The sequence below is a fragment of the Ornithodoros turicata genome, chromosome 6, assembly GCF_037126465.1.
Source record: "Ornithodoros turicata isolate Travis chromosome 6, ASM3712646v1, whole genome shotgun sequence".
NCBI classification, from domain to species: Eukaryota; Metazoa; Arthropoda; class Arachnida; order Ixodida; family Argasidae; genus Ornithodoros; species Ornithodoros turicata.
In genome coordinates, this window is record NC_088206.1 from 13294035 (window position 1) to 13314109 (window position 20075).

General features: G+C 46.5%; 1 protein-coding gene across 4 annotated transcripts in view; it reads right to left on the reverse strand.

Annotated features, from left to right (window-relative positions):
- Positions 1 to 1813: 1813 nt before the first annotated feature.
- LOC135399156 (putative protein kinase C delta type homolog) overlaps positions 1814 to 20075 on the reverse strand; it is a 131380-nt gene continuing 113118 nt past the window's right edge. Inside the window, exons 1-9 of one of the 4 annotated variants that reach the window (XM_064630896.1) lie at positions 16490 to 19593; positions 14271 to 14372; positions 13649 to 14178; positions 13484 to 13575; positions 13319 to 13381; positions 12881 to 13016; positions 7655 to 7843; positions 5135 to 5275; positions 1814 to 2916 (exon numbers count right to left, since the gene is read on the reverse strand). In XM_064630896.1, the coding sequence (XP_064486966.1) occupies positions 2770 to 2916; positions 5135 to 5275; positions 7655 to 7843; positions 12881 to 13016; positions 13319 to 13381; positions 13484 to 13575; positions 13649 to 14178; positions 14271 to 14372; positions 16490 to 19307 (4218 nt within the window). In that variant the 5' untranslated portion in view covers positions 19308 to 19593 and the 3' untranslated portion in view covers positions 1814 to 2769. Of the gene's footprint in view, positions 2917 to 5134; positions 5276 to 7654; positions 7844 to 12011; positions 12151 to 12880; positions 13017 to 13318; positions 13382 to 13483; positions 13576 to 13648; positions 14179 to 14270; positions 14373 to 16489; positions 19594 to 20075 lie in introns of those variants that run through there. The other 3 variants (XM_064630895.1, XM_064630897.1, XM_064630898.1) reach the window with 3 other exon arrangements.

The window sequence follows — 20075 nt, forward strand, 5'->3', positions numbered from 1 at the left end:
ATATATTTCAACTTGATTGGCATTATAATTGGCTTTAGTAAATATATTTCAACTTGTACTTTTTGTGTATGACTCCTCTTTGCATGTCTATGCAGGTTATAACAGCACGGACAACCCTCCGCACACGGGCCGCCGCCCGCCGATAAGCGAGAAACATTCGCGAAGGACTCAAGGGTCAACGGCACAGGGTCCAGGGGTCCAGGTTGCTAACTCTCATCCCCGCTCTCTCCCAACATATCTATACTACTCACCGGAAAGGGGTAAGCAATACCACTTGGGATTATGTCATTCACTTTATTATTACTCATTCCTCACATCACCATCAACAATGGTGGCAGAGTATCGCCCCTGGCTATGAAAATTCCCCATTCACCATCTTAAAAATAAAGTTGCGTTCGTTACCATTAGAGGATGCTAAGAGAGACAGTCGGGTATCTACGTTCCCGTGGGATGACTTACTGGACGAAAGTTTGATGTTGCAGCACCGCAACATTAACTCCTGCTGTGGGTTCCGCCGTGCTACGACGTTACTCACATGGAAAAGAAAATCGCAGCGAAAACCAAACGTTCCTGGGATAGTAACTGTCCCTCTTGCACGAGAGATGGACGAAACGCAATTAAGTGAGTTATTCGCCGTCGGAAGTACTTATATGTATCAAATACGTACCGTAAAATAAAATATAGTTACTAGTAACTGGATAATTTATAATTAATTGCTTCCCCGTCAAGTATGAAAGCGAACTACACAACTCGTGGAACTAATTATAAGTACAGTAATCAAGTAAAAGACTGATAGCGCCACTTAAACGAATCTAGGCTGCCGTGCTCAGGATATTGATTCGGAGACCACTGCAGTGTGTACGCGCAAAGCGAATGCTTGGGTATACCAAAGCATTAAATTTATCCAAATAGGTCTCACAAATGACGTCAGACTCGTTCAGATAAGTGTCGTTTCGAGCAGATCAATTCGAGGAACAGCCTCTACGCAGCTATCAATTATAACAGTCCCCTGTGCTCGAGAAAGCTATTTTGAGGCTCGGAGTCTGCTGTGTGTCATCAACGCACCCTTTGGCAACCCATTAAACTGATTGCAATATGACCAAGAGACTCTCGAAAAAGTCATGGATGGTGGCCAATTCGGCCGTTGAGGAAATCCGAATTCTTTGCCAGCTATTGTTAGCGTCATTCACTCACCTTATACGTAGTCCCCTGACTTGGGATGTCGGATGTACGCTTGTATCTGAATTCCAAGAAAACAAAAACAAAAACGAAAAAGGAATAAATTGGGTTCTATGATGAAGGAAGCCTGAGCGTGGGCCACGAAGAAAAAGGGACGAACACACAGCGGCTCAAGTAAATCGAGAAGACGTTATAGACTCTATAGTCGTGTCCAACTTAAGAAGGAAAAGAAATCCAGTCCATCAGCTACCAAAATATTACTGCGCCGCAGATACAGGATGGCTGGACGCAGAGGTGTCACGCGCCGTCCTGCGCCAGATAATGTAATCCATCATACTCACTCTGCTTCCTTATTGGCTGTTAGGACTGGCCGCATGACACTATGCTACGCAAGAAAGTGCGCTCCACTACTGATGGCGCATGGTGGCGCTGTCGCGTCTCCTTACCTTCAATGGCGTATTGGCGGACTAGACTTCTTTTCCTTCTTCAGTTGAACACGGCATTTTAGTCCCCCGACACTGAAATGTACTCCCCAGTACAGCAAATATTTCCTAAACTTCGCATAATCTTCCGCGTAGTTAGTCTCAAAAGGGACTAAGATTACTCCCTTTGATGACGTCAGACAAGTCCTCTCTCGTGATAAATATCTTTTATTAACCATCCATCGTGAAGTGTGTTGATGCAACTTTATCAAACAAAATAAAAGATATATGTATGTATAAAATCTGTTTTGAACAATGCGTGCCAACAGTGCTAGTGTGCGAAAAGCTGCGAGAGAAAATGTCTAATGTGTGCCATGATCCTGTACAAAACTACGAGCACATTCTAGAGCAAGTAAACAGAGTCCTTACTATCCAACCTTAGATACTACGTATATGTATGTATATATATTACTCTGAATATAGTTTTAAAAAATTTGTGCAATAATTAGATGAAGTGTCCCCTACTAAAAGTGGGGGTAAATGCATTGTGTTTAAACAGCAGTTACCGTATAAACCGAAACATGGTTCGAAATTAGTTTCAAGTTCACCAGAAAAAGTCCAACTTCGTCTCATATTGTTACACACCGCGGTCATTGGCGAAGACATGCACAAGTTTGGCAACAAGGGGTAGTGGACATCGCCATCGTCGCCATCCTGTTTATGTGTTTGCCTTGTGCTTGCCTGTGCCCCTTTGCTGTGCTCTGCCGCATGCTTCATTGGATTTATTATCGATGAAGGGCTTTCCTTTTGGTATAAGACGCTTTTCTTTTCTCTTTTTTTTTCTACAATTCATAAAGATGCGTATTTACAAGTTCGAGTTCGACCTCTATTCCGGTTCATACGGTACGTTTCTTTCTTCTTCTTTTTTTTTTCAATAATAATACTGCTTTGAGTTCACAAGGGTATGGTTCTCGCGATTCCTGGTGCAAATATGCGATGCGCGAATTCCTCGCACAACTTGAACTGATCACTTTCTTAAAAATGCGCTTCCATTTGTGATAGTGACATTTCCACGTGTCAACACGCAATTATGTTTGGCTGGTTGCGGATGACGACTGATGATATGATATGACGTGATGATGAACATGATTTGCGCGCTGACGTCGACTTAGTCTGTCATGGTGGGATTCGTGTAACTGAAGCCCTTGAACTGTGACTGGTCCATCGATGCCAGTATCTGTGGGTCGATAGGTGTCAGCACTGCCTTCTCCATGGTGAAGTCACTGTCGAAGTTGCTGACGTCATTAGCACCCTTCTGCAGAGAATAAGGCGAATGTTGTTAGGCTTATCCTCATACAGTTGCAGAATTTCAAACAAAACGTTATGGAATGGCTTTTTAGTGCGTAATTAATAAATTGAGATCGATTTCCGTCCTGGTAGAGATTGCTAATAAGCTGTGACCTTCGACATGGACTTTTTATCATTAACGCTGCTCCTTTTAGTAAAAAATAAATAGAAATAGTTAGTGAAGCCAGAAACCTGGCACGGAAGCACTCAAGGCACGTTTAACGTTGCTATCCACGGCGCATATAGTGCAAAACGTGTACTCAAGGTTCTTTGGATGGTCTCGCCGAACTCCACTCCTAAGGTCCCTATATTTTACGACGTGTTTACGGTTCAACGGTCTAAAAGTAGCTTGGCTGTCACAACATCCTCTTGGGCCGTAACGGCATTCCCTGTCACAGCCAAGATCATTTTGGTCAACATTCTTCGACAGAGTACGAGGTGATTGGCGAGGCGTCGGTGGGAGACTAGCGAATTGTGACAAGCGATCTCTCGCTCCAAAAATTTAACATCATCGCGTTTATCTTCAACAGAAAGAGAGAGAGAGAGAGAAAAAAGGAGTGCGTTTAGAATGTCTCAGTCCGCAAAATAAATGGCAGTCTGCTTGGCAGGCGGCCCGGTAAGGCGTCTTCGAATTCCACGAGGTCTTTAGCGGCCGTCATAGGCGTAAATTACTTTCACGCCGTCGAAATAGAAAGCTAATAGCGAAGCCATTCGCTCTCTTTTGCATCCGCCATTGGCATGCCCTTTCCCCTCTTTCCCCCTACGGAAAAAACGGCCCGCACGCGCGCACTACGGAAACGTCTGGTGCCGCGCACAGCCATTATTCGATGCAGATAGAACGTTGAATTGCGCGTACAAAAATATCTGAATGCGATTCAATACTGGAGCATATCCTTTCCGAACAGCTCCCGGTACACTGCCGGGAATGTAGATGCGTCCCTGATTCTCGTCAGACTTAGATAAATGTTACATTCCGCAGCGAGATAATTAGCGTGATTTATAAGCCCCTTCCGGTTTCTGTCTGTCGCGCGAATCGATGCGTCAGCACGTGGTTACTTTATCTGCTACCAGCCGAGATTAGCTATCTTTGCTGGTCACCTGGGGAGGGTTCCCTGATATGATCAGGCTGCAAGAACGCGTAAGTTGTTGTGGTTCTTGTTGTGCCAGTTTGGGCGTAACCCAAGCAGCACAATGTACTGAAAGTCAAGTGCAATATAGGGGTGGCCGGTATGTGTCTTATCAATGTTCTTTAGTTTCAGAATTCTGTTCAAGGCCTTCCACCTACCCGTCCACCCCTATTGCACTCGACTTTCAGTACATTGTGCTGCTTGGGAAGTGTTTTCTCTGTGGATTTAGCGCGTGGTCTTGTGTGTGAACGTGCCTGTTAGTAGTTTCGTTTCGTTCGCGTCTCTACCGGCAGCCATTACGTCACTATTGTAGGTATGTATACCAACTACTCCGCGTTCAGACTTAGGTTCAGTCCTGGCTAATTTCAAAGTGACAGAGCATCGCTGAATCTACGATGCGAAATTAGTAGGCTACACCGGTGTCAGCACTGCGGACACTGGAGAATTGTGTACAGGCACCGCTAGGGGCGCTACCAGTGCAGAAATTGAGAAACAAATGGAGTCCCACATTGGATGCTCATTTCTATTATTTCGGTTTCTCCAGCGTTAGGGCCCCTAGCGGTACCTGCACACAACGCTCCGCGCAGACTGTCATCCCGACATCGGTGCGGTCTAATCTGAGCCCAAGTTTCGTTGCCCTATTTGTTTTGTTACGCAGAGTATAATTTCCACGGTTTTTCACTAGAGTTTAGCTGGGCATAAATGCGTCCCCAAGCAGCACAATGTACTGAAAGTCGAGTGCAATAGGGGTGTATGTGTCGGTAGTATGTGTAGGGCGGTATGTGTCTTATCAATGTTCTTTATATAGTTTCACGAGCCTGTTCAAGTCCTTCCACCTACCCGTCCACTCCTATTGCATTCGACTTTCAGTACATTGTGCTGCTTGGGTCGTCGTGGAGCTTCGTCCGATAAATAGGCAACTATAGACTGTACTGTAGTATAACTATAACTAACTATATAGTTAGGTGTGCAAATGCGACTGTGGTTTTTCTGCGTACGTCCCGTATAATATTAGTATACTACAGGCACCGACAACATATTGCACGCGGCTGGACTTACCACTTTAGGCTTGAAAGGAGGTTCAACTTCCTTGCGTTCGAGCTTCTCCCAGTTGATGGGTCTGAAGAATGGCTGGTCGCTGACATCACCCGCCGCGCACGTTGACATGCCAAGCCGTTTTTCGGGGTCTTTATCCAGAAGCTGAAAATAGCAGTTGTCTGAACAAACACTTGTCCTCATGGGCAATCACTCCGGTAGACACTTTGGCAGTTTGTTTTCTCTTCTTTGTACTTCTGTTCGGGATATGTAGATTGCGGTGTTTGTCTGTCTGATTACACGGCTTAGCTGTCGACGTTTTGTCTTGTCTTGTTTGCACACGAGTCTGTGCATAAACCGGAGGCTTCGAGCAATCCTGTTGTCGTTTCCTGTTTGTTCTCGTTTCTTTTTATGAAAGATGCGATTATAGGCGAGGCCGATCGGCGTAGTGAGCCATTCATAGGCAAGGCACACCAAGAAAGCCGATCGGTATAGTGAGGACGAACCTTTAGAGGCACAGTCTTTGTCACATGTCGGCTATATTTGAGGGACGTGTTGTTGCAATATATAAATTTGAGCACTTACACACACACATACGTGCACACACACACACACACGCTGAAGATGCGCAATGGACAAAATAAAGAAAAAAATTGTGTTCTTTCACGAATTTTTTGCGGACGGTCTACCGAACGGATTTTTGTTCTGTTGCTCTGAAAACGGCTTCGATATCAGGTCACCGAAAAGAACAGAGCTTTTATAATTAAAAAGTTAATTAACGATTTTTAGGTAATTAGTCGTTTGACGTTTGTTTGCTACTTTTCTGCTACTTGAGTAAGAAACAGGTACTGCTTCACTAGTAGCACCTGTTTCTTAGTCAATTGCTTAGGCCCACTTGCTGGGTTTTTCTACTTTGAATACGTCTCGATGTTGACTGACTCTTTGACTGTGACTCCAGTGTCCCAGTGACGTACTCGTATGTGTTTCAGTGTACACTGCCTGCAGCCACAAATGTGTGTATTGTCATCAAGTAAGAGCAAATGAATCAGGAGTATCAGTTCCTCGTAGGTGTGACCAATCTCACTACTCTCTTTAACTCTACCTATCCCCCTTTTGATAACGTTTTTTTTTTCAAATATTTTTTTCATAAAAAAAAGTTATCAAAGAGGGGGTTAGCGTTATCAACGCCACAATCCGTTATTGCTATGTACGAGTACATACCCGTTATTCGTAACATATTATAGAGTAGGGAGCGTTGGTAGACCACTGATGACGTGGCCTTCAAAGTAGCGTATCGGATCGAAGTATCGAATAAGATTCTGAGTCATGCATTGGTTCCGGTAGGTATGATAACTTTACGGTGACCTTATCAACGGTCTACAAACACTACTTATAGTAGACTGTCGATAATGTCACCGTGAAGTTATCGTACCGGATTTGTGCCACAGCACAGTGGCATAGCGTGTCTGTGTGTGGGGGGGGGTGCGTAGGGGCGGTCGCCCCGTGCGCAACATTTTTTTTGTGGGGGCGCAAATTATCTACACTCTTAAAAATGAACTTCACCGCATAGCACCCTCCTAGCCCCAACCATCATCTCGAATGGTATCGTTATCTGCCCTGATTTGTTGAAAACGGGAGGCGTACGCCTTTTTTGTGACACTTATGCTGTTCATAATTGTCACAAAAATGGCGTACGCCTTCCGTTTTCAACAAATCAGGACATATAACGATATCATTCGAGATGATGGCTGGGGCTAGGAGCGTGCTATGCAGTGAAGTTCATTTCTAAAAGTGTAGAGAGAGAAAAAACAAGTTCGAAACTGTTTATCACTCGAAAAAATCTCAATTTTTTAAACATTGGGCGCCGTTGGAACGATCTTCTGGGCGCCTTAAAGACGGAGGCGATTGGAACGAGGTTCGATATACCACGCCGGTGTAAAATTGCATCCTGTGTGCTTTGGCAGTATAGACTGTGCGTTGAGACAACAGCACATATTCTCAAAGTGAAGCAATCGAAGCGCGGAGTCCGTGAAGCGGTTTCTACTTGATGGGGGGGAGCTATGGTACCTGATGAAATGTTGTTTGGGGGCGCGGTACTCGTTTCGCCCCGGGCGGTGAGAACCCACGTTACGCCGCTGCCATATCATAGCATTTTTACTTAAAATATCTAACGAATAAAAAGCGCCCCTTTTTACAGCGTTATCCCTCGTATTAATGCGCTTCGTTATACCCGGATCGTTAAAAGGCTCTTTTTTCGCGCGTCTCCCGTAACGTGTCCCATAACGTCTTCTGTAAAAACTCAATGCATGCTACAGCACAATGACATGCGACGCTCTCTCCCTATTCATTTTTTTTTTTCGCCAACATCAACATGTGACGCAGGCACAATGACAAGTTCGCGGCATCACTGTCTGGCTGGAGACGGCAGCAATTTGGGCGTGCGGTTACAAATTGCTCGGGTACGCTTTACATAATGACGCCGGCTATGTCAAGAAAACCCTCGTTACATCGATCACATGACAAGGAAACGGATGCACTTCTTACCAAGACCAGCAGGGACTTTGCCTCCTTGCTGAGAAACCTCGGGTAATAAGCTTCTTCGTTGCATACCGACCAGAAGAGTTCATCTTCGTCCGTGCCGTTGAACGGCGACTGACCAATCAGCATCTCGTAGAGGAGGATGCCGAACGACCACCAGTCCACGGATTGATTGTAGTGCAGACCCTTGATGATCTGCGAGCGGATGTGAGACGGCTAATTAGAGAGAAGCCGTTCCTCGGAATCGTATACGGTGACGACCTCGTGATTGAATACGTGCAGTAACTTTCGGGTACGTGTAGTAGCAGGGCTTTTCGGATGGATGTTCCAATCAAATATAATGTTCTTCATCTTTTCTTTTTTTGTGTGTGAAGGTTTCTGAAGAGAGGAGCGCCAAATACGCAGATTTGGTTAGGCTCACAGATTTTATGCAAATGGAAGGTAGTGGACTAATGCAGCGAATGTAAATGTTTTTTCCTCGTGTAATCGCATTTAGCGATGTTACGGGTGTACGGATACGAGTGAACGAGAAGAACCGATTGTATTTACTATATCGGGAATTTGCGGTAATTGAAGTGTTCTGACGTAGTTTGAATTATGCGAACATTCAAGAAGTAAGAATAGTCACACTGTGGAACGGAGTACGAGGAGAGCTAACAACAACGACAAAAAAGGACATTGTTTTCCTTAGGAAGTATTTCTAGTTTACTGACTTCATTTAAGTAATCCTCAAGGTTAAGGAGGAGGATATTTCAAAAAGACGGGTGCACAGAAGAACAGTCTCTGTTCGAAATATAGCGGTTCGCTGGATTGTCTACCTTAAGATTAAAAGCATTTGTTTCTGTCTTTTCTTTATTATAGCTGACGTTCTTCGCCAATTTAATTGCAATTAGACGGTCGTGGCACTTAGCTTCCAAATTTTGCCGGATAAATGTAAAAGAAATACGTTTTTTTGGATGAGTAGTAATTTCCAGGTTTTGCAGTAGAAAGAGCAAACGCCGCGTGGAAACCAAGTGCCGCGAAAACCGAAACTGAAATTCATGCAGCATTCCTTTTCTCGAAGCCGTGTTCTGATTGGTCCTTAGGGAGTGACGTTCTCTCGTTTTTCGAGAAAGGGAATTCCGGCATTCTCTCAACATCTGTCGTCTGCTGCCGTCATGTGTTCCGTCGAATGACGGTCAAACTATGTCACTATTTCTCGCGGGATTTTCGAAACCGTGGAAACGCCAATTAGATACAGAAGGCCTGCTCAATGCCTCCTCTCCCTCCTTTCGCTACGTGGTCACACAAAAGTCAGAATTCGTCTGCTACCGCGATTCGCCGTTCTGCGAATTCAGAAACTCGCAAATGATTGCAGCTAACGTCGCAAATTTGAACCTGTTGACTAAAAGTGCAACGCTTTCCAGAAAATTAGTCATAAGAAAAATGTGGGACCGTATTGCGCTTTATTTTGTTTTCCCATTTAATACGCGGGGACGTTCGCTACTCGCTCGCAGACGACAGTGGCTGCCCATGCGGCTGGCGGTGGCTCGTCTCCATGGCGACCGCTGAAAGCACGTTCGCGGTTGGCTACGGCCGCTGAAAACACAGTCCTCATTGGCTGACTCTTAGTTGCTACGTCACGTCGACGAGTAAGCAGGCTTTCTATATCTAGGTGTTGACCGTGGTCAGTTGTCCACCGGAATAAAATGACAATGTAGTTTCGAAATCGACTGAAACGGATGCGACTGTCCCTGCATAATCAAAAAGCATTAGTAATTCTTATTTTCTCTAAATACTGCGCAGTATGGCGCCACATGTCTGAATGCATCACAAACCCTTTAACTACATATGAATAATGAACGTTTTTTAAAAAATCGATACAAATGACGCGTTCCTTAAAATATAGAACCGTTACTGAAAAATGACACGGCTACACTGTTATTGCTGTTTAGTGAGTATACTGCCAGCGCAAAAGGAGCTCTCCGTCATGCATAACGGCGGCGTTCCATCAGTGCGTGTTATTCTTCTTTGGCACGCCCGTGAAAAATTAGTCGGCGTCTTAGGCAATGTGTGCTAATTACGTGGAGCTCATTTCAGCTAAATGGGCACTCTGATGGCTTCTTGTCAAACGGAAATGTGCTCCGTAAAATTCGTTCTCTCGGTATTGATGGAATTGAGATCTGGGACCGTCTGCGTGGTATCGTATCGGAGTTTCATCGTGTCATCATGAGATTTATCTCTGTGCCTCGCTATTAGGGAAGTAACGCTTTCGGACTCAAGGATAAGACCTTCCCGGGACAGATGTGAAACAGAAAGCGTGTCCGACTGCTGAGCCTGGCCTCGAGATTATAATGTAGAATATATATAACTGCTACTAAGATAGTACTAACTACTTTCGAACTTGACATGCATGCAGCTATATCGAACGTTTATGGGAAGAGAGCCACGCTGTGTAGCGCTCTCTAATGAGATTTTCCAATGACCTTATAATGTACGTCGTCGAATGATTTGCAGCTACATTACTGGTTTTACTACGAGGGGTGTTCAAGTCAAACCGGGACTTTTCATCTTTCGCAACAGTAAAACGTTCTTCGACGCGAAAAGTAGGTTTTATTTCTCAATGTATTCCCCAGCTACACTGACACACTTTTCCCAGCGTTCCACCAGTGCTCCAATGCTAGCAGCGTAGAAAGCATCGTCAGTGCGGCGCAGCCATGATCGGACAGCATTCTTCACCTCATTATCACAGCTGAAATGGCGGCACCCGAGGAACTCCTTCAGTGGCCCAAACAGATGGAAATCGCTCGAGGTGAGGTCTGGACTGTAAGGGGGGTGTGGCACTATCTCCCAGCCCAGTTCCTGTAAGGTGCATGTAATGCGATGCGCAGTATGCGGGAGTGCGTTGTTTCGCGGGAACAAGACTCTCTTGGTGACCAAGTCCTGCCAATCCAGCGTGCACTAACTTTCCGGGACTGAAGATGTTCATGTTCAAAGTTCCCAGGGAAAGGTAAGTCTTTTGAGCAAGTTCGCGGCATGTTATCCGTCGGTTTTCGAAGATCAGGCGCTCCACGCATTCAATGTTCTCAGGAACAGAGGCACTGGGCTCTGAGCCGCCGTGACAAGGACCATCCTGCACTGAGGTACGGCCCTCTCTAAATTACCTGCGCCACTCAAATGTTTTGCTGCGGCTGTGCGTATCTGGGTCGTACTGAGCCTGAAGTCTACTGCGAATTTCACACGATTCTACACCTTAATTCACAAGAAATTTCATCACAAGCCGCTGTTCGAAGTGCGTGCTCACCATGTGCTCCGCCATCTTGTACAGCATGTTACTTCAGTTTCACACAGACTTTGGGCCACCATGCGGCGAGAGCAGAGACTTGTCCCATGTGTAAATGACTAACAAGAAGCGGTAGGATCCTTTTTAACGCTCACGAGAAAAAAAGTCCCGGTTTGACTTGAACGTCCCTCGTATATCCTACAATTTACTGCTACTTGGGATAGATTATAAGAAAAATAAAACTACGAAGATGTTAGTCCGGGTCCCGTTACCCCAATAACTTGTAGACCGGGAAGATAGAGCAAAAAAAAAAAAAGGAACAGCAGATAACTAATTCCAGATAAATATTTTTCAATTTTTATTGTTTTGTTTGCAAAACGTCAATTTTGTAGTCACTCGCAAGAATGCTTGAGTATTACCACGATACAAGTTGACCTGTTATGATTTGGATTCACTGCGAATAGTAGACTACAATTAAATACGGCAGTGCAAATATTAAAACAGATACATCACATAAAATGTTGTTGGATATATGTGAGCTTGGCATGGCACGTGCGAAAATTGGACGTTTAACCTGGAGGACAGTGGAAAGAAGTTAACATTATAAAATGTTAGGTTGGTAATGCACAAACGGTATACTTGCGCGTCGAGAGCTTTGCATTTACTTCCAATTTGCGTTTCGTTTTGTACTATCATGCTGCCTTGTTGTCTTTTCGTGTCGGTTCTTGAGCGAGGCATACAATAGAACAGAAATAGAAAGAAAGTGAAAATGGAAACGCAGGTCGCACTGGTGCGACCAGCTGTTCCAGGACGCTTGACGTGTGAAAGCACTGAGCATTGTTTACCAGCGTCTGATCATGACTGCAGTGTAGCTCCGGTCATCTGAAGTATACTCTGGGAGAGAGTCTCGAAAGCACATTTGCTAAACTAGAGGTGGCTTTCGATGTTACAGCAGCTACTTGTTGGTATAGTCACCAGCAAACTCTGTTTTATGGTCGCCCATCAGAACTAGTCACACTGCCTTGCTAATGACGACGACCGATTCAGATTTTGGTGTTTCCGTACTCTTATATTTCACATACATGGTGTGTCTCCACTCACCTCAGGTGCAATATAATCGGGGGTCCCACAGAAGGTGGAAGTCTTGTCGACTTCCCCGACCCCGACCTTGCACATGCCAAAGTCTGCAATTTTGACATGCCCTTTGCGGTCCAACAGCACGTTGTCCAGTTTCAGGTCTCTGGTTAATCACAATCAGCAAGGGTTAGTGGATGCGTGCTGCACCATAGCAATCCGGCACACAAGCAACCAGCTGTTCACACGTTTGGGTGATTCCTGTGTACCGCATCAATGTATTCCGATTTCAATTGCGCTGCGGGTCTCACGTGTACGTATAGTTATTATCAGTGCTTCCTCACCAGCAACGGATATTTGACAGGAACTATATAGAACCCACACTTTTAGACTCTGGCGCGCGGTACTGAGCCGTAGTCACTATCGCGACCGGAGCAAGTTACGGAGAATGCAGTAAGTCATCCCCACATCATCGTCATTACGTATCTCTCTCTCTCTCTCTCTCTCAGCGCTTCACATTTCAACGACAAAATAGGCGTCGAGCTTCCATGTCCAAGAGATCGAAGCGTAACTGTTCAACGGCTTTCCTACAAGAAAAATTTCACAAGCTGCGGTCCTGTACACAATTATGGCAGCAAAACACCGGTTACTGATCGTGCAACGTGCACCTTTTTGTGAGTACTGCATTACGAGCTATCACTCACTGTCCAGGCACTCACACTTCATGTCTGACGTTAGGTGCGACATTCCTTATCTACAGGAAAATGTGACACTCTTAGCTAGGTAGCCTAAGTTAGGGTTAGCTTGAAAAACGCAGGCCTCCGTTAGCCGCGGTCAACTGTTAGGGCGTTACACGGGGAGGGTCAGGGGATAGTTTTCTATTCTGGTTCACATACTTCCGGGGCCATGTACTCTGGAGTGCCACAGAAGGCTCTGGGTAACTTGCGGTACACGCGCAGCTTGCACATGCCAAAGTCGATAATGCGAACGTGGCCTTCAGCATCAATGCACAGATTGTCCAGCTTCAGGTCTCTGTTTGACGACCGCACGAAAGGAAGCAAAAAAACAATCGACATTAACACTTGTCCCGACCATGTGCACCACGTGATGCACTCCAACAGTTCAACTCAAGTATTGGTGAATAAATGAGAACAGATGCTGTGATTCAGAAAGAGGTGAGCAAGATGTGGCCTGGCGGTCCACGGGGACACGCGCATACAAGACATATATTGCAGTATTTGTCGTGCACTTTACCTTACTCCTTTGAACCACTGGTTGTATAAAGGAGCACAGAATGGGGGCATTACTAGGAACAAGGAAGACGTCGTTCTTACCTGTAGACTATGCCACGTTTGTGCAGAAACTTTAACGCGCACACGATTTCAGCAGCGTAAAACCTGCGTGGAAGTATGCGTTTAAGAACGGACGTGGTTGCCATCTAACAAGGGTGAAGACAAAACTAGGACGTCCCCTCAGCATCCTGTACGGCCGAGACTCACCTTGCCCTATTCTGGTCGAACCTTCCAGACTGCTGAATATGGAACATGAGATCACCACCATTCAAAAACTCCATAACGAAGAAAAGGTGACTCTGAAAAGGAAGATGGAAATCGTGATCCAAGTAAAGCAACAGCAGCGTAGAGACAAACTGGTCCCACTCTCACCTCTGACTGGAACGTGCAGAATAGCTTGCAGAGGAATGGATGCTGAGTTCCAAGAGCCAAAACCCTCCTCTCCACCATAGTACACTCTACGTCATCGTCCTCTAACACAACGTCCTTCTTCAGGCACTTTATCGCGAAATACCGACGCGACGCTTTCAGTTCCGCTAGCAACACTTTTCCGAAGCTTCCTTTGCCCAACACTTTGAGCAAGTGGAAGTCCATCAGGTCGTACTTCCTGAAACGTATCCGCCCTTCCGCTTCCGTTGACGGAGGACGGCAACGGACAGGTGGACGCCCACTGTCTTCGTTCGGGGGCTGAGGTGTCGTCTCTGGCGGCTGTGGGCTCTGCGGTGGCTGGGCGCCTTCTTTCGCCTGCCATAGGGCTTCGTACGTTCCATACTGCGGTGTGTCTGGTGTTGTGGTCTTCGGAGCCGTCGGTAGCCTTTCAAGCTTTGTGGTGCTTTTGATAGATTCAGGGGGCGTAGATGTTCGGTGGGTGGCTGCTGCGCTGCTGGGAGTTGACGCGATTTCTGCGACGTCAGAGAGCGTGGCGCAACGAAGTGGATTACACAGGTTGTCACTTATGAAGAAGGTAAATTGAATTGGGAGATCATGCGTTTACCTTTCTTGACGGTCGCCAACACTTGGGACAGCACCTTTTGGTTGACTCCGCAGAGGTTTGGCATCTGTTTCTCGCATTTTTTGTGACAGTTGACTTTGCATTCTGCAGAAGGATAAGAAACTTTTTTTTGTGTGTGTGATGCTACATCTATTAAAGTTTGAAGCGGTACGTAAAAGCAGCACGCGCAGTTCATGCGCTTCTCTTGATTTCTTTTCTGGATATAGGATTTTGTACCAAACACGTCTTTGTTCACAAAGCAGCAGTATTTGAGCGGTCAACCGCGTGATCAGCGCTGTGGCAAGTTGGTCCCCGCAAGGGTCCTTGAGGAGCTCTTGCCAACAGTACCAGTGCAGACACTTTTCCTTGAGTATCCCGTCGTACATACGCAATGGAGATGTGTGAAACCTTGATGTACAAGCTACCACCTGCCCTTCTCGCTTCTGCAAGTGCATTTCTCGTGCGGATATATGATTATGAATCGAGCACATGTAATAGCATGTTACAGTACAAGGTGCCTACAGCACAGCTGTTACGTCTGACTTGTTTTCCAGAGAGGCATCGTGCAAGAACTGTTGGCGTCAAAGGACGACCTTCGGATGACGTAATCAGAGCAGTCTCTCAACCGACTCCCTTGCAAAAAGGGCGCGAAGTGTAAGCTGACAAAAGATCCTGGACTGGAGCCAGACGCGGCGGGTATGCCACGCAGCGCGGCTTCTAAAAGCAGTCTGAACCCCATAGCCTTACATAATACTATATGCCAGCCAGACAACTGCTTGCTACATGATGTCATGTCGTGCTTAACGTGCCGATAGTAGCTTGGCCAAATGTGGTTTTGGGGGACTGTGCAATGCCCCACTCAAGGACTGACGATTGACTCCTAAAGGGGTTGTGAGGTGACTCTTCAACGTTTGTAGGAATCGTGTCGACGACGCGTGTCTCCTGGATATACCGTGTCCTATGCCGACGCCATCCCGCGTTTCGGAGTTCGTGCCCACCTGCGAGAGAGTCGCCTCTGCTCTCTCTTTCAGGCTCCACAAATATACGTATACTATACATATACGCTACAGCAGTACGTCTCTGCGCATCAGAGAAAGAATAGGTTGAAGAAAGCACGTGACAAAGCGTCTGTCCACTCAAAAAGCAGCAATAAGGGGGCATTCGCAGACGGGCCGCAGCACTACGGTGAAAAAGATGAAGCAACGTGGACTGTCTATCGACTATCGAGAATTCAAAAGCGCGTTGCTTGTATTTCATTGCAAAAACATCGTCCAGCGGCAAGCATGGTATCGTGTATTAAATATACGGACAACAATATCACAAACAGCTCATCAATCACGTGTACTCAATTCAACCCCTTGAATGGTCAAGTATTATGTTCCGTCCTCACGATGCAGTAACGTCTGGAGATGATTTTCCTGTGAGTACGGAGGAGCGAGACAGAGAGCGAACTAACGCGTGAAGATATTTCGCTGTCTGTAAGCTGTTTTCTCCACTAAACATATCCCCCTGGAACTCACAATATCTTTCTTCCATAGTTAATTTCGAAGCGTTAGTCCACATGGAGTAAAGGAAACTTTCACGTGAACGTGTAAAGAGAAATACATATATCGAAATACAAAAAGGTCTAATGTAACAATATCGCCTCTAGATCCTTTACTCGGAGAAGACATTCCAAAAACTTTCCTTCTCGTATCAAGGAAGAACTTTTGTCAACTCCTTTTACGGCATTCTCGACCCGAATGTAAGCTGCATGAACTGCTGGCGCACGGTTCCCCATTGTGCTTAAAATCTGCACGGATGATATTTGAATAGGATTAGCAATTATTTACAATAGACTTAATTGCCAGGGGCCCCTCTGTCGTGACGTCGCCGCCAGCTGCTTCCGATTTTGGCCCTCTGTATTCGACTATGTTTCAGGAACTCTCAAAACAGTCCTGGATTGCCTTGACTTCAGTCACTTCTACCGTGGCTTCCTGAAAAATGTGCCTGTTGATGCTGACGTGAACTTAGAACCCAACCTGGATCCATAACGAAGAGCCCGAGACTATATAGAGACGAAATAAGCTTAAGTTTTTCCTGTTCCTAGTCTCGGGCTTTTGGTTATGAATTTTTGCCACCAGCTGGCTTGCTTTTTAACCATACGTTCAGTGTGGAACCTGAATGTTTGTAAAAGGTCTGCTTCTTCGTGTTTGCTTTGCTGAACGAAATGTTGGTCTTACCATGATTCTCAACTTCGTCGCGGTTGCCGACATCGTTCACTACCTGGTCATTAGATGACTCCTCCGTTGTCACAATTTTCTTTCTTTCTTCCGTTTTCTCTTTCTTCTTCACCTTTTTCTTCGTTACTTCAACCACTTGTTCTCCTTGTGACTTCGTAGCAGCAGATTCGTTCGCTTCTTCCACAGAGATCTCCGTCGTAAGTGTCTTCTTTACCTTCTTCACTTTCTTGACGGTAACCGCCACTTCTGGAATCTCCTCTTTCTTGTACGTCACGTCGGCTTCTTGTGTTGTTGAAGGTGGTTCCGCAACAACTTTAGAAGAGTCATTGTCGATTGAGTTTTCCTTCGCTTTCTTCTTGATTATTTTCTTTTTGACTTTCTCCTCCTTCTTTTTGGGCTTCGTCCCTGTCTCTGTACGTTCCAACGGGACTTCCTGGTGGACGGGAATGATGAATTCCTTCACTTTTTGCATGATGCTCTTTTCAGCATGTTGCTTCTCAAGAGGGGCGACGGGCTTCTGTACCTCAGCGGCCGTGTCCACCTTCTTCAGTTCGAGCATTTCTTGGGGTCCCTTGCACTTAAATTCTATCCTTCCGTAATCCTTTCTTCGGAAGTCCAGCATCCCTTGCGCTTCAGGCGTTTTCTTCACTTTCACCGGAGGAACAGTCTTTTCCTGAGTAGTTGACTGTGCTTGCTGATTCACTTCCAGTTTGACAGCTGCTGCGATGTCTGGTACTTGCTCGTCTTTTAATTGGTTACTGACAACGCTCTTCGAAGCTTCTTCGCCAGGTGTTAGCTTGATATCAGGAACTTTAGGCTTCACCGTTCTCAAATCATCTTCGGGAGTTTTCACATGTTCCTGCTGGACCTCAAATATTTTACACGTCACAGGGCTACTGGCACCGGGCGCGCGATCGTGCTTCAAGTCTTGCACTTTCGGTTTAGGCAGGTCCGGTTTCTTTTCTTCCACAACTTTAAATATTTTATGGACCTCTAGGGCCTTAGGCCTCGTTGCCGAGGGCTTCGCCTCAACGGGTTTTGGGGACACGTTAGCGTCCAGGCTCTTCTGTTTCGCAAGGTCGGGCTTTACTCCGACGATCTTACTAAGTGGCGTCTTGTCACACGTCGGGGATGTCGGCTCCGACTTCGCAACTTGGTTTTTCCGAACATCCTTCCTTAATATAATCTCAGTCTGGACACTTACCTCCACATCCTTTGTGATCTTAGGCGCCCTGCTCACCGGGCTCATGGGCGGCGTGCTGACAATGTTCACTTCACAATTGCTGTTACCCTCATCGTCAGTCTGAACAGCTGCGTCGGCATACACGGGAAGTGAATTCACACCCACAGTTCTCAACTGTTTCTCCGCAGGCGCAACTTTGCTGGGTGCTTGTTCTTGCTTCGGGGACCCTATCGCTTTAGTTTTCAAAGGTTTCTCCTTTGGTGTTACTGGAGTAGATGGTTTCGATGATTGCTGTTCCGTTGCTCCTTCCGGCGTAGAAGAAGGTTGTTGATCCTTCTGTACGACACCAAGTTTCAGGTCCAGCGTGGGCGGTTTGGCCTTAGGGGATTTCACTTCTGGGGACTGCACTGGAGTCTTTAGCTTTTTGCCGAGTCCTAATTTAAGTTTCTTTACTTTCCCTTCTTCCTTAGGCGCTTTTTTCGGTTTGACTTCCCCAACTTTTTCCTCTTCCACAGCCTTCACCCCTTTTACCTCTTCCACGGTCTCTGTCTCTTTCTTCTGTACATCAGGTACGATTGTTTCTTGTACAATCTCAATGCGCTTCTCTTCAACAACCCTAATATTGACTTCCTTCAGTTCTACATCCTCTTTTACAGATCCTTTCCCCGTTTCCACAACAACCCCTTCATCCTTATTGTCCAAAACGTTAACACTTGGATCAGCTTCAACACTATTAACACCTTCGTACGACGAAATCAAAGCCAATTCCACTTTTTCGGCTGCAATCGAAACATCAAGTTTGTGCAAGTCGTCAGTCCATCCAGGCAACACCTCTTCAGTCGGCGTGTCTCTCGCGCCAATTAGGTCGTCCTGAAGGTAATCTACGGGTGATTCGTTTCCTAACGGCTCATATCCTAGCACCGCGTCCTCTTCGCATTCGGACACGCGGTTTTGAGCTACGTCTTTGAAACTGCCGATACCGGAATCGACGGACCTTGTGCTGCGACCTGCTGGGTCGTCTTCCTTTCTTCTAGACGCGAGCGGACTGGGTTCATGTGGAAGCGGCGACTCGCAAGACACGCTCTCCATGAACTTCACCATGTGTCTATGCCTCGTGATGACACCCATAGACTCCCGCCTGTCCGCCGCCGAACGCGGAGGGACGTAGTCCTTAAGCACCGGCCGGTCACGAACGATCGGTTTGTAGTCCTTGTACCAGGACGACGTCGCCGTTGGCTTGTAGTAACTGGAGTACACGGGTCGCACCAACGGACTCGGCGTGTATGTTCTGGCGGGAGAACCATGCAGGCTGTCGTATCCGGACGATGCCAAGTCGCCATACTTTGACAAGACATAGTTGGCGGTCGACCTGAGGGCCGAAGAACTTGTACGCACTCGCTCGAGCGAATTCGAGGACCCGTACCTTGAATCGCGCACGTGTCTAGGCAGGGAAGGACTGCGTGGGGCGCGTAGGTCAGTGAAGCTGCCGTGAAATGAACTGCGAGACAGCGATGGCGAACCGTTGTAGGTGCCAGAGGAAGTGTAGATGTTGCTGCTGAGAAACGCAGGCCCCCCGCTGCCTCTGAGGCTGTCGGTCCTACTCAGGGGTCTCCTCGGATGATTTCTGATGCTCATCGTGTACGATTACATCAGAACGTTGGCATGTAACTTTGATCCTTATGGTCTATGTTCTAACACTTCACGCACCGGAAAAGCACACTTGTTTGAAGAATCGTCACCGGTGATCTCTCGGAGGGTCGAAACACAAACTACCACTGCGACGATATCCAATGAGCGCCGTGTCAGTTTCTTTCACGGGAAGTGTCGTTGCATTTTGGGGGGTATGTTGAACCGCACGTAAGCCTCGGAGGGGACACGGCGTTCCACTGGCAAGCAAAATGACTTCTGGCACATTGGCGAGCTCCTGGGTATTATGGGTGGCATGCTTTTTTCTCTTTTGAACAGGGGGAAGGGGTAGAATGGGGGAAGGAGAGATTGAAAATACCAGCATCGCTGCTACCACCTTGAAGCGGCGGAGGCAAGCGTCCAAAAAAAGATGCCACACTTTGCTTGTTGGTTGCTGCTTTGGTTGGGAAGAAAGCCGAGAAATGGCGCGCATGCTTCTGTAGAACCGGGAGTGAACAATTTTCTGAGTTTCGTGTCCTTTTCTTCTGGCATGTGCACGCTTTTCTTTTTCTTGCTTTTCCTCGGTTATGACGGTGTTTGCTGGTGAGCCAGAGGCAAAGGCTGCTTGGTACGCAGCCGTTTTTGTTCGGAGCAGGTCTGGACACCGACCAGATAATTAGCACCGCTTTTAAAAGGGCGCTCCTTTATTCATTCTCGTCTGAAAGAATTAGCCGAGTTGCGCATGCACGAAAGGTTTGATTAGTACTGCTGGGCGCA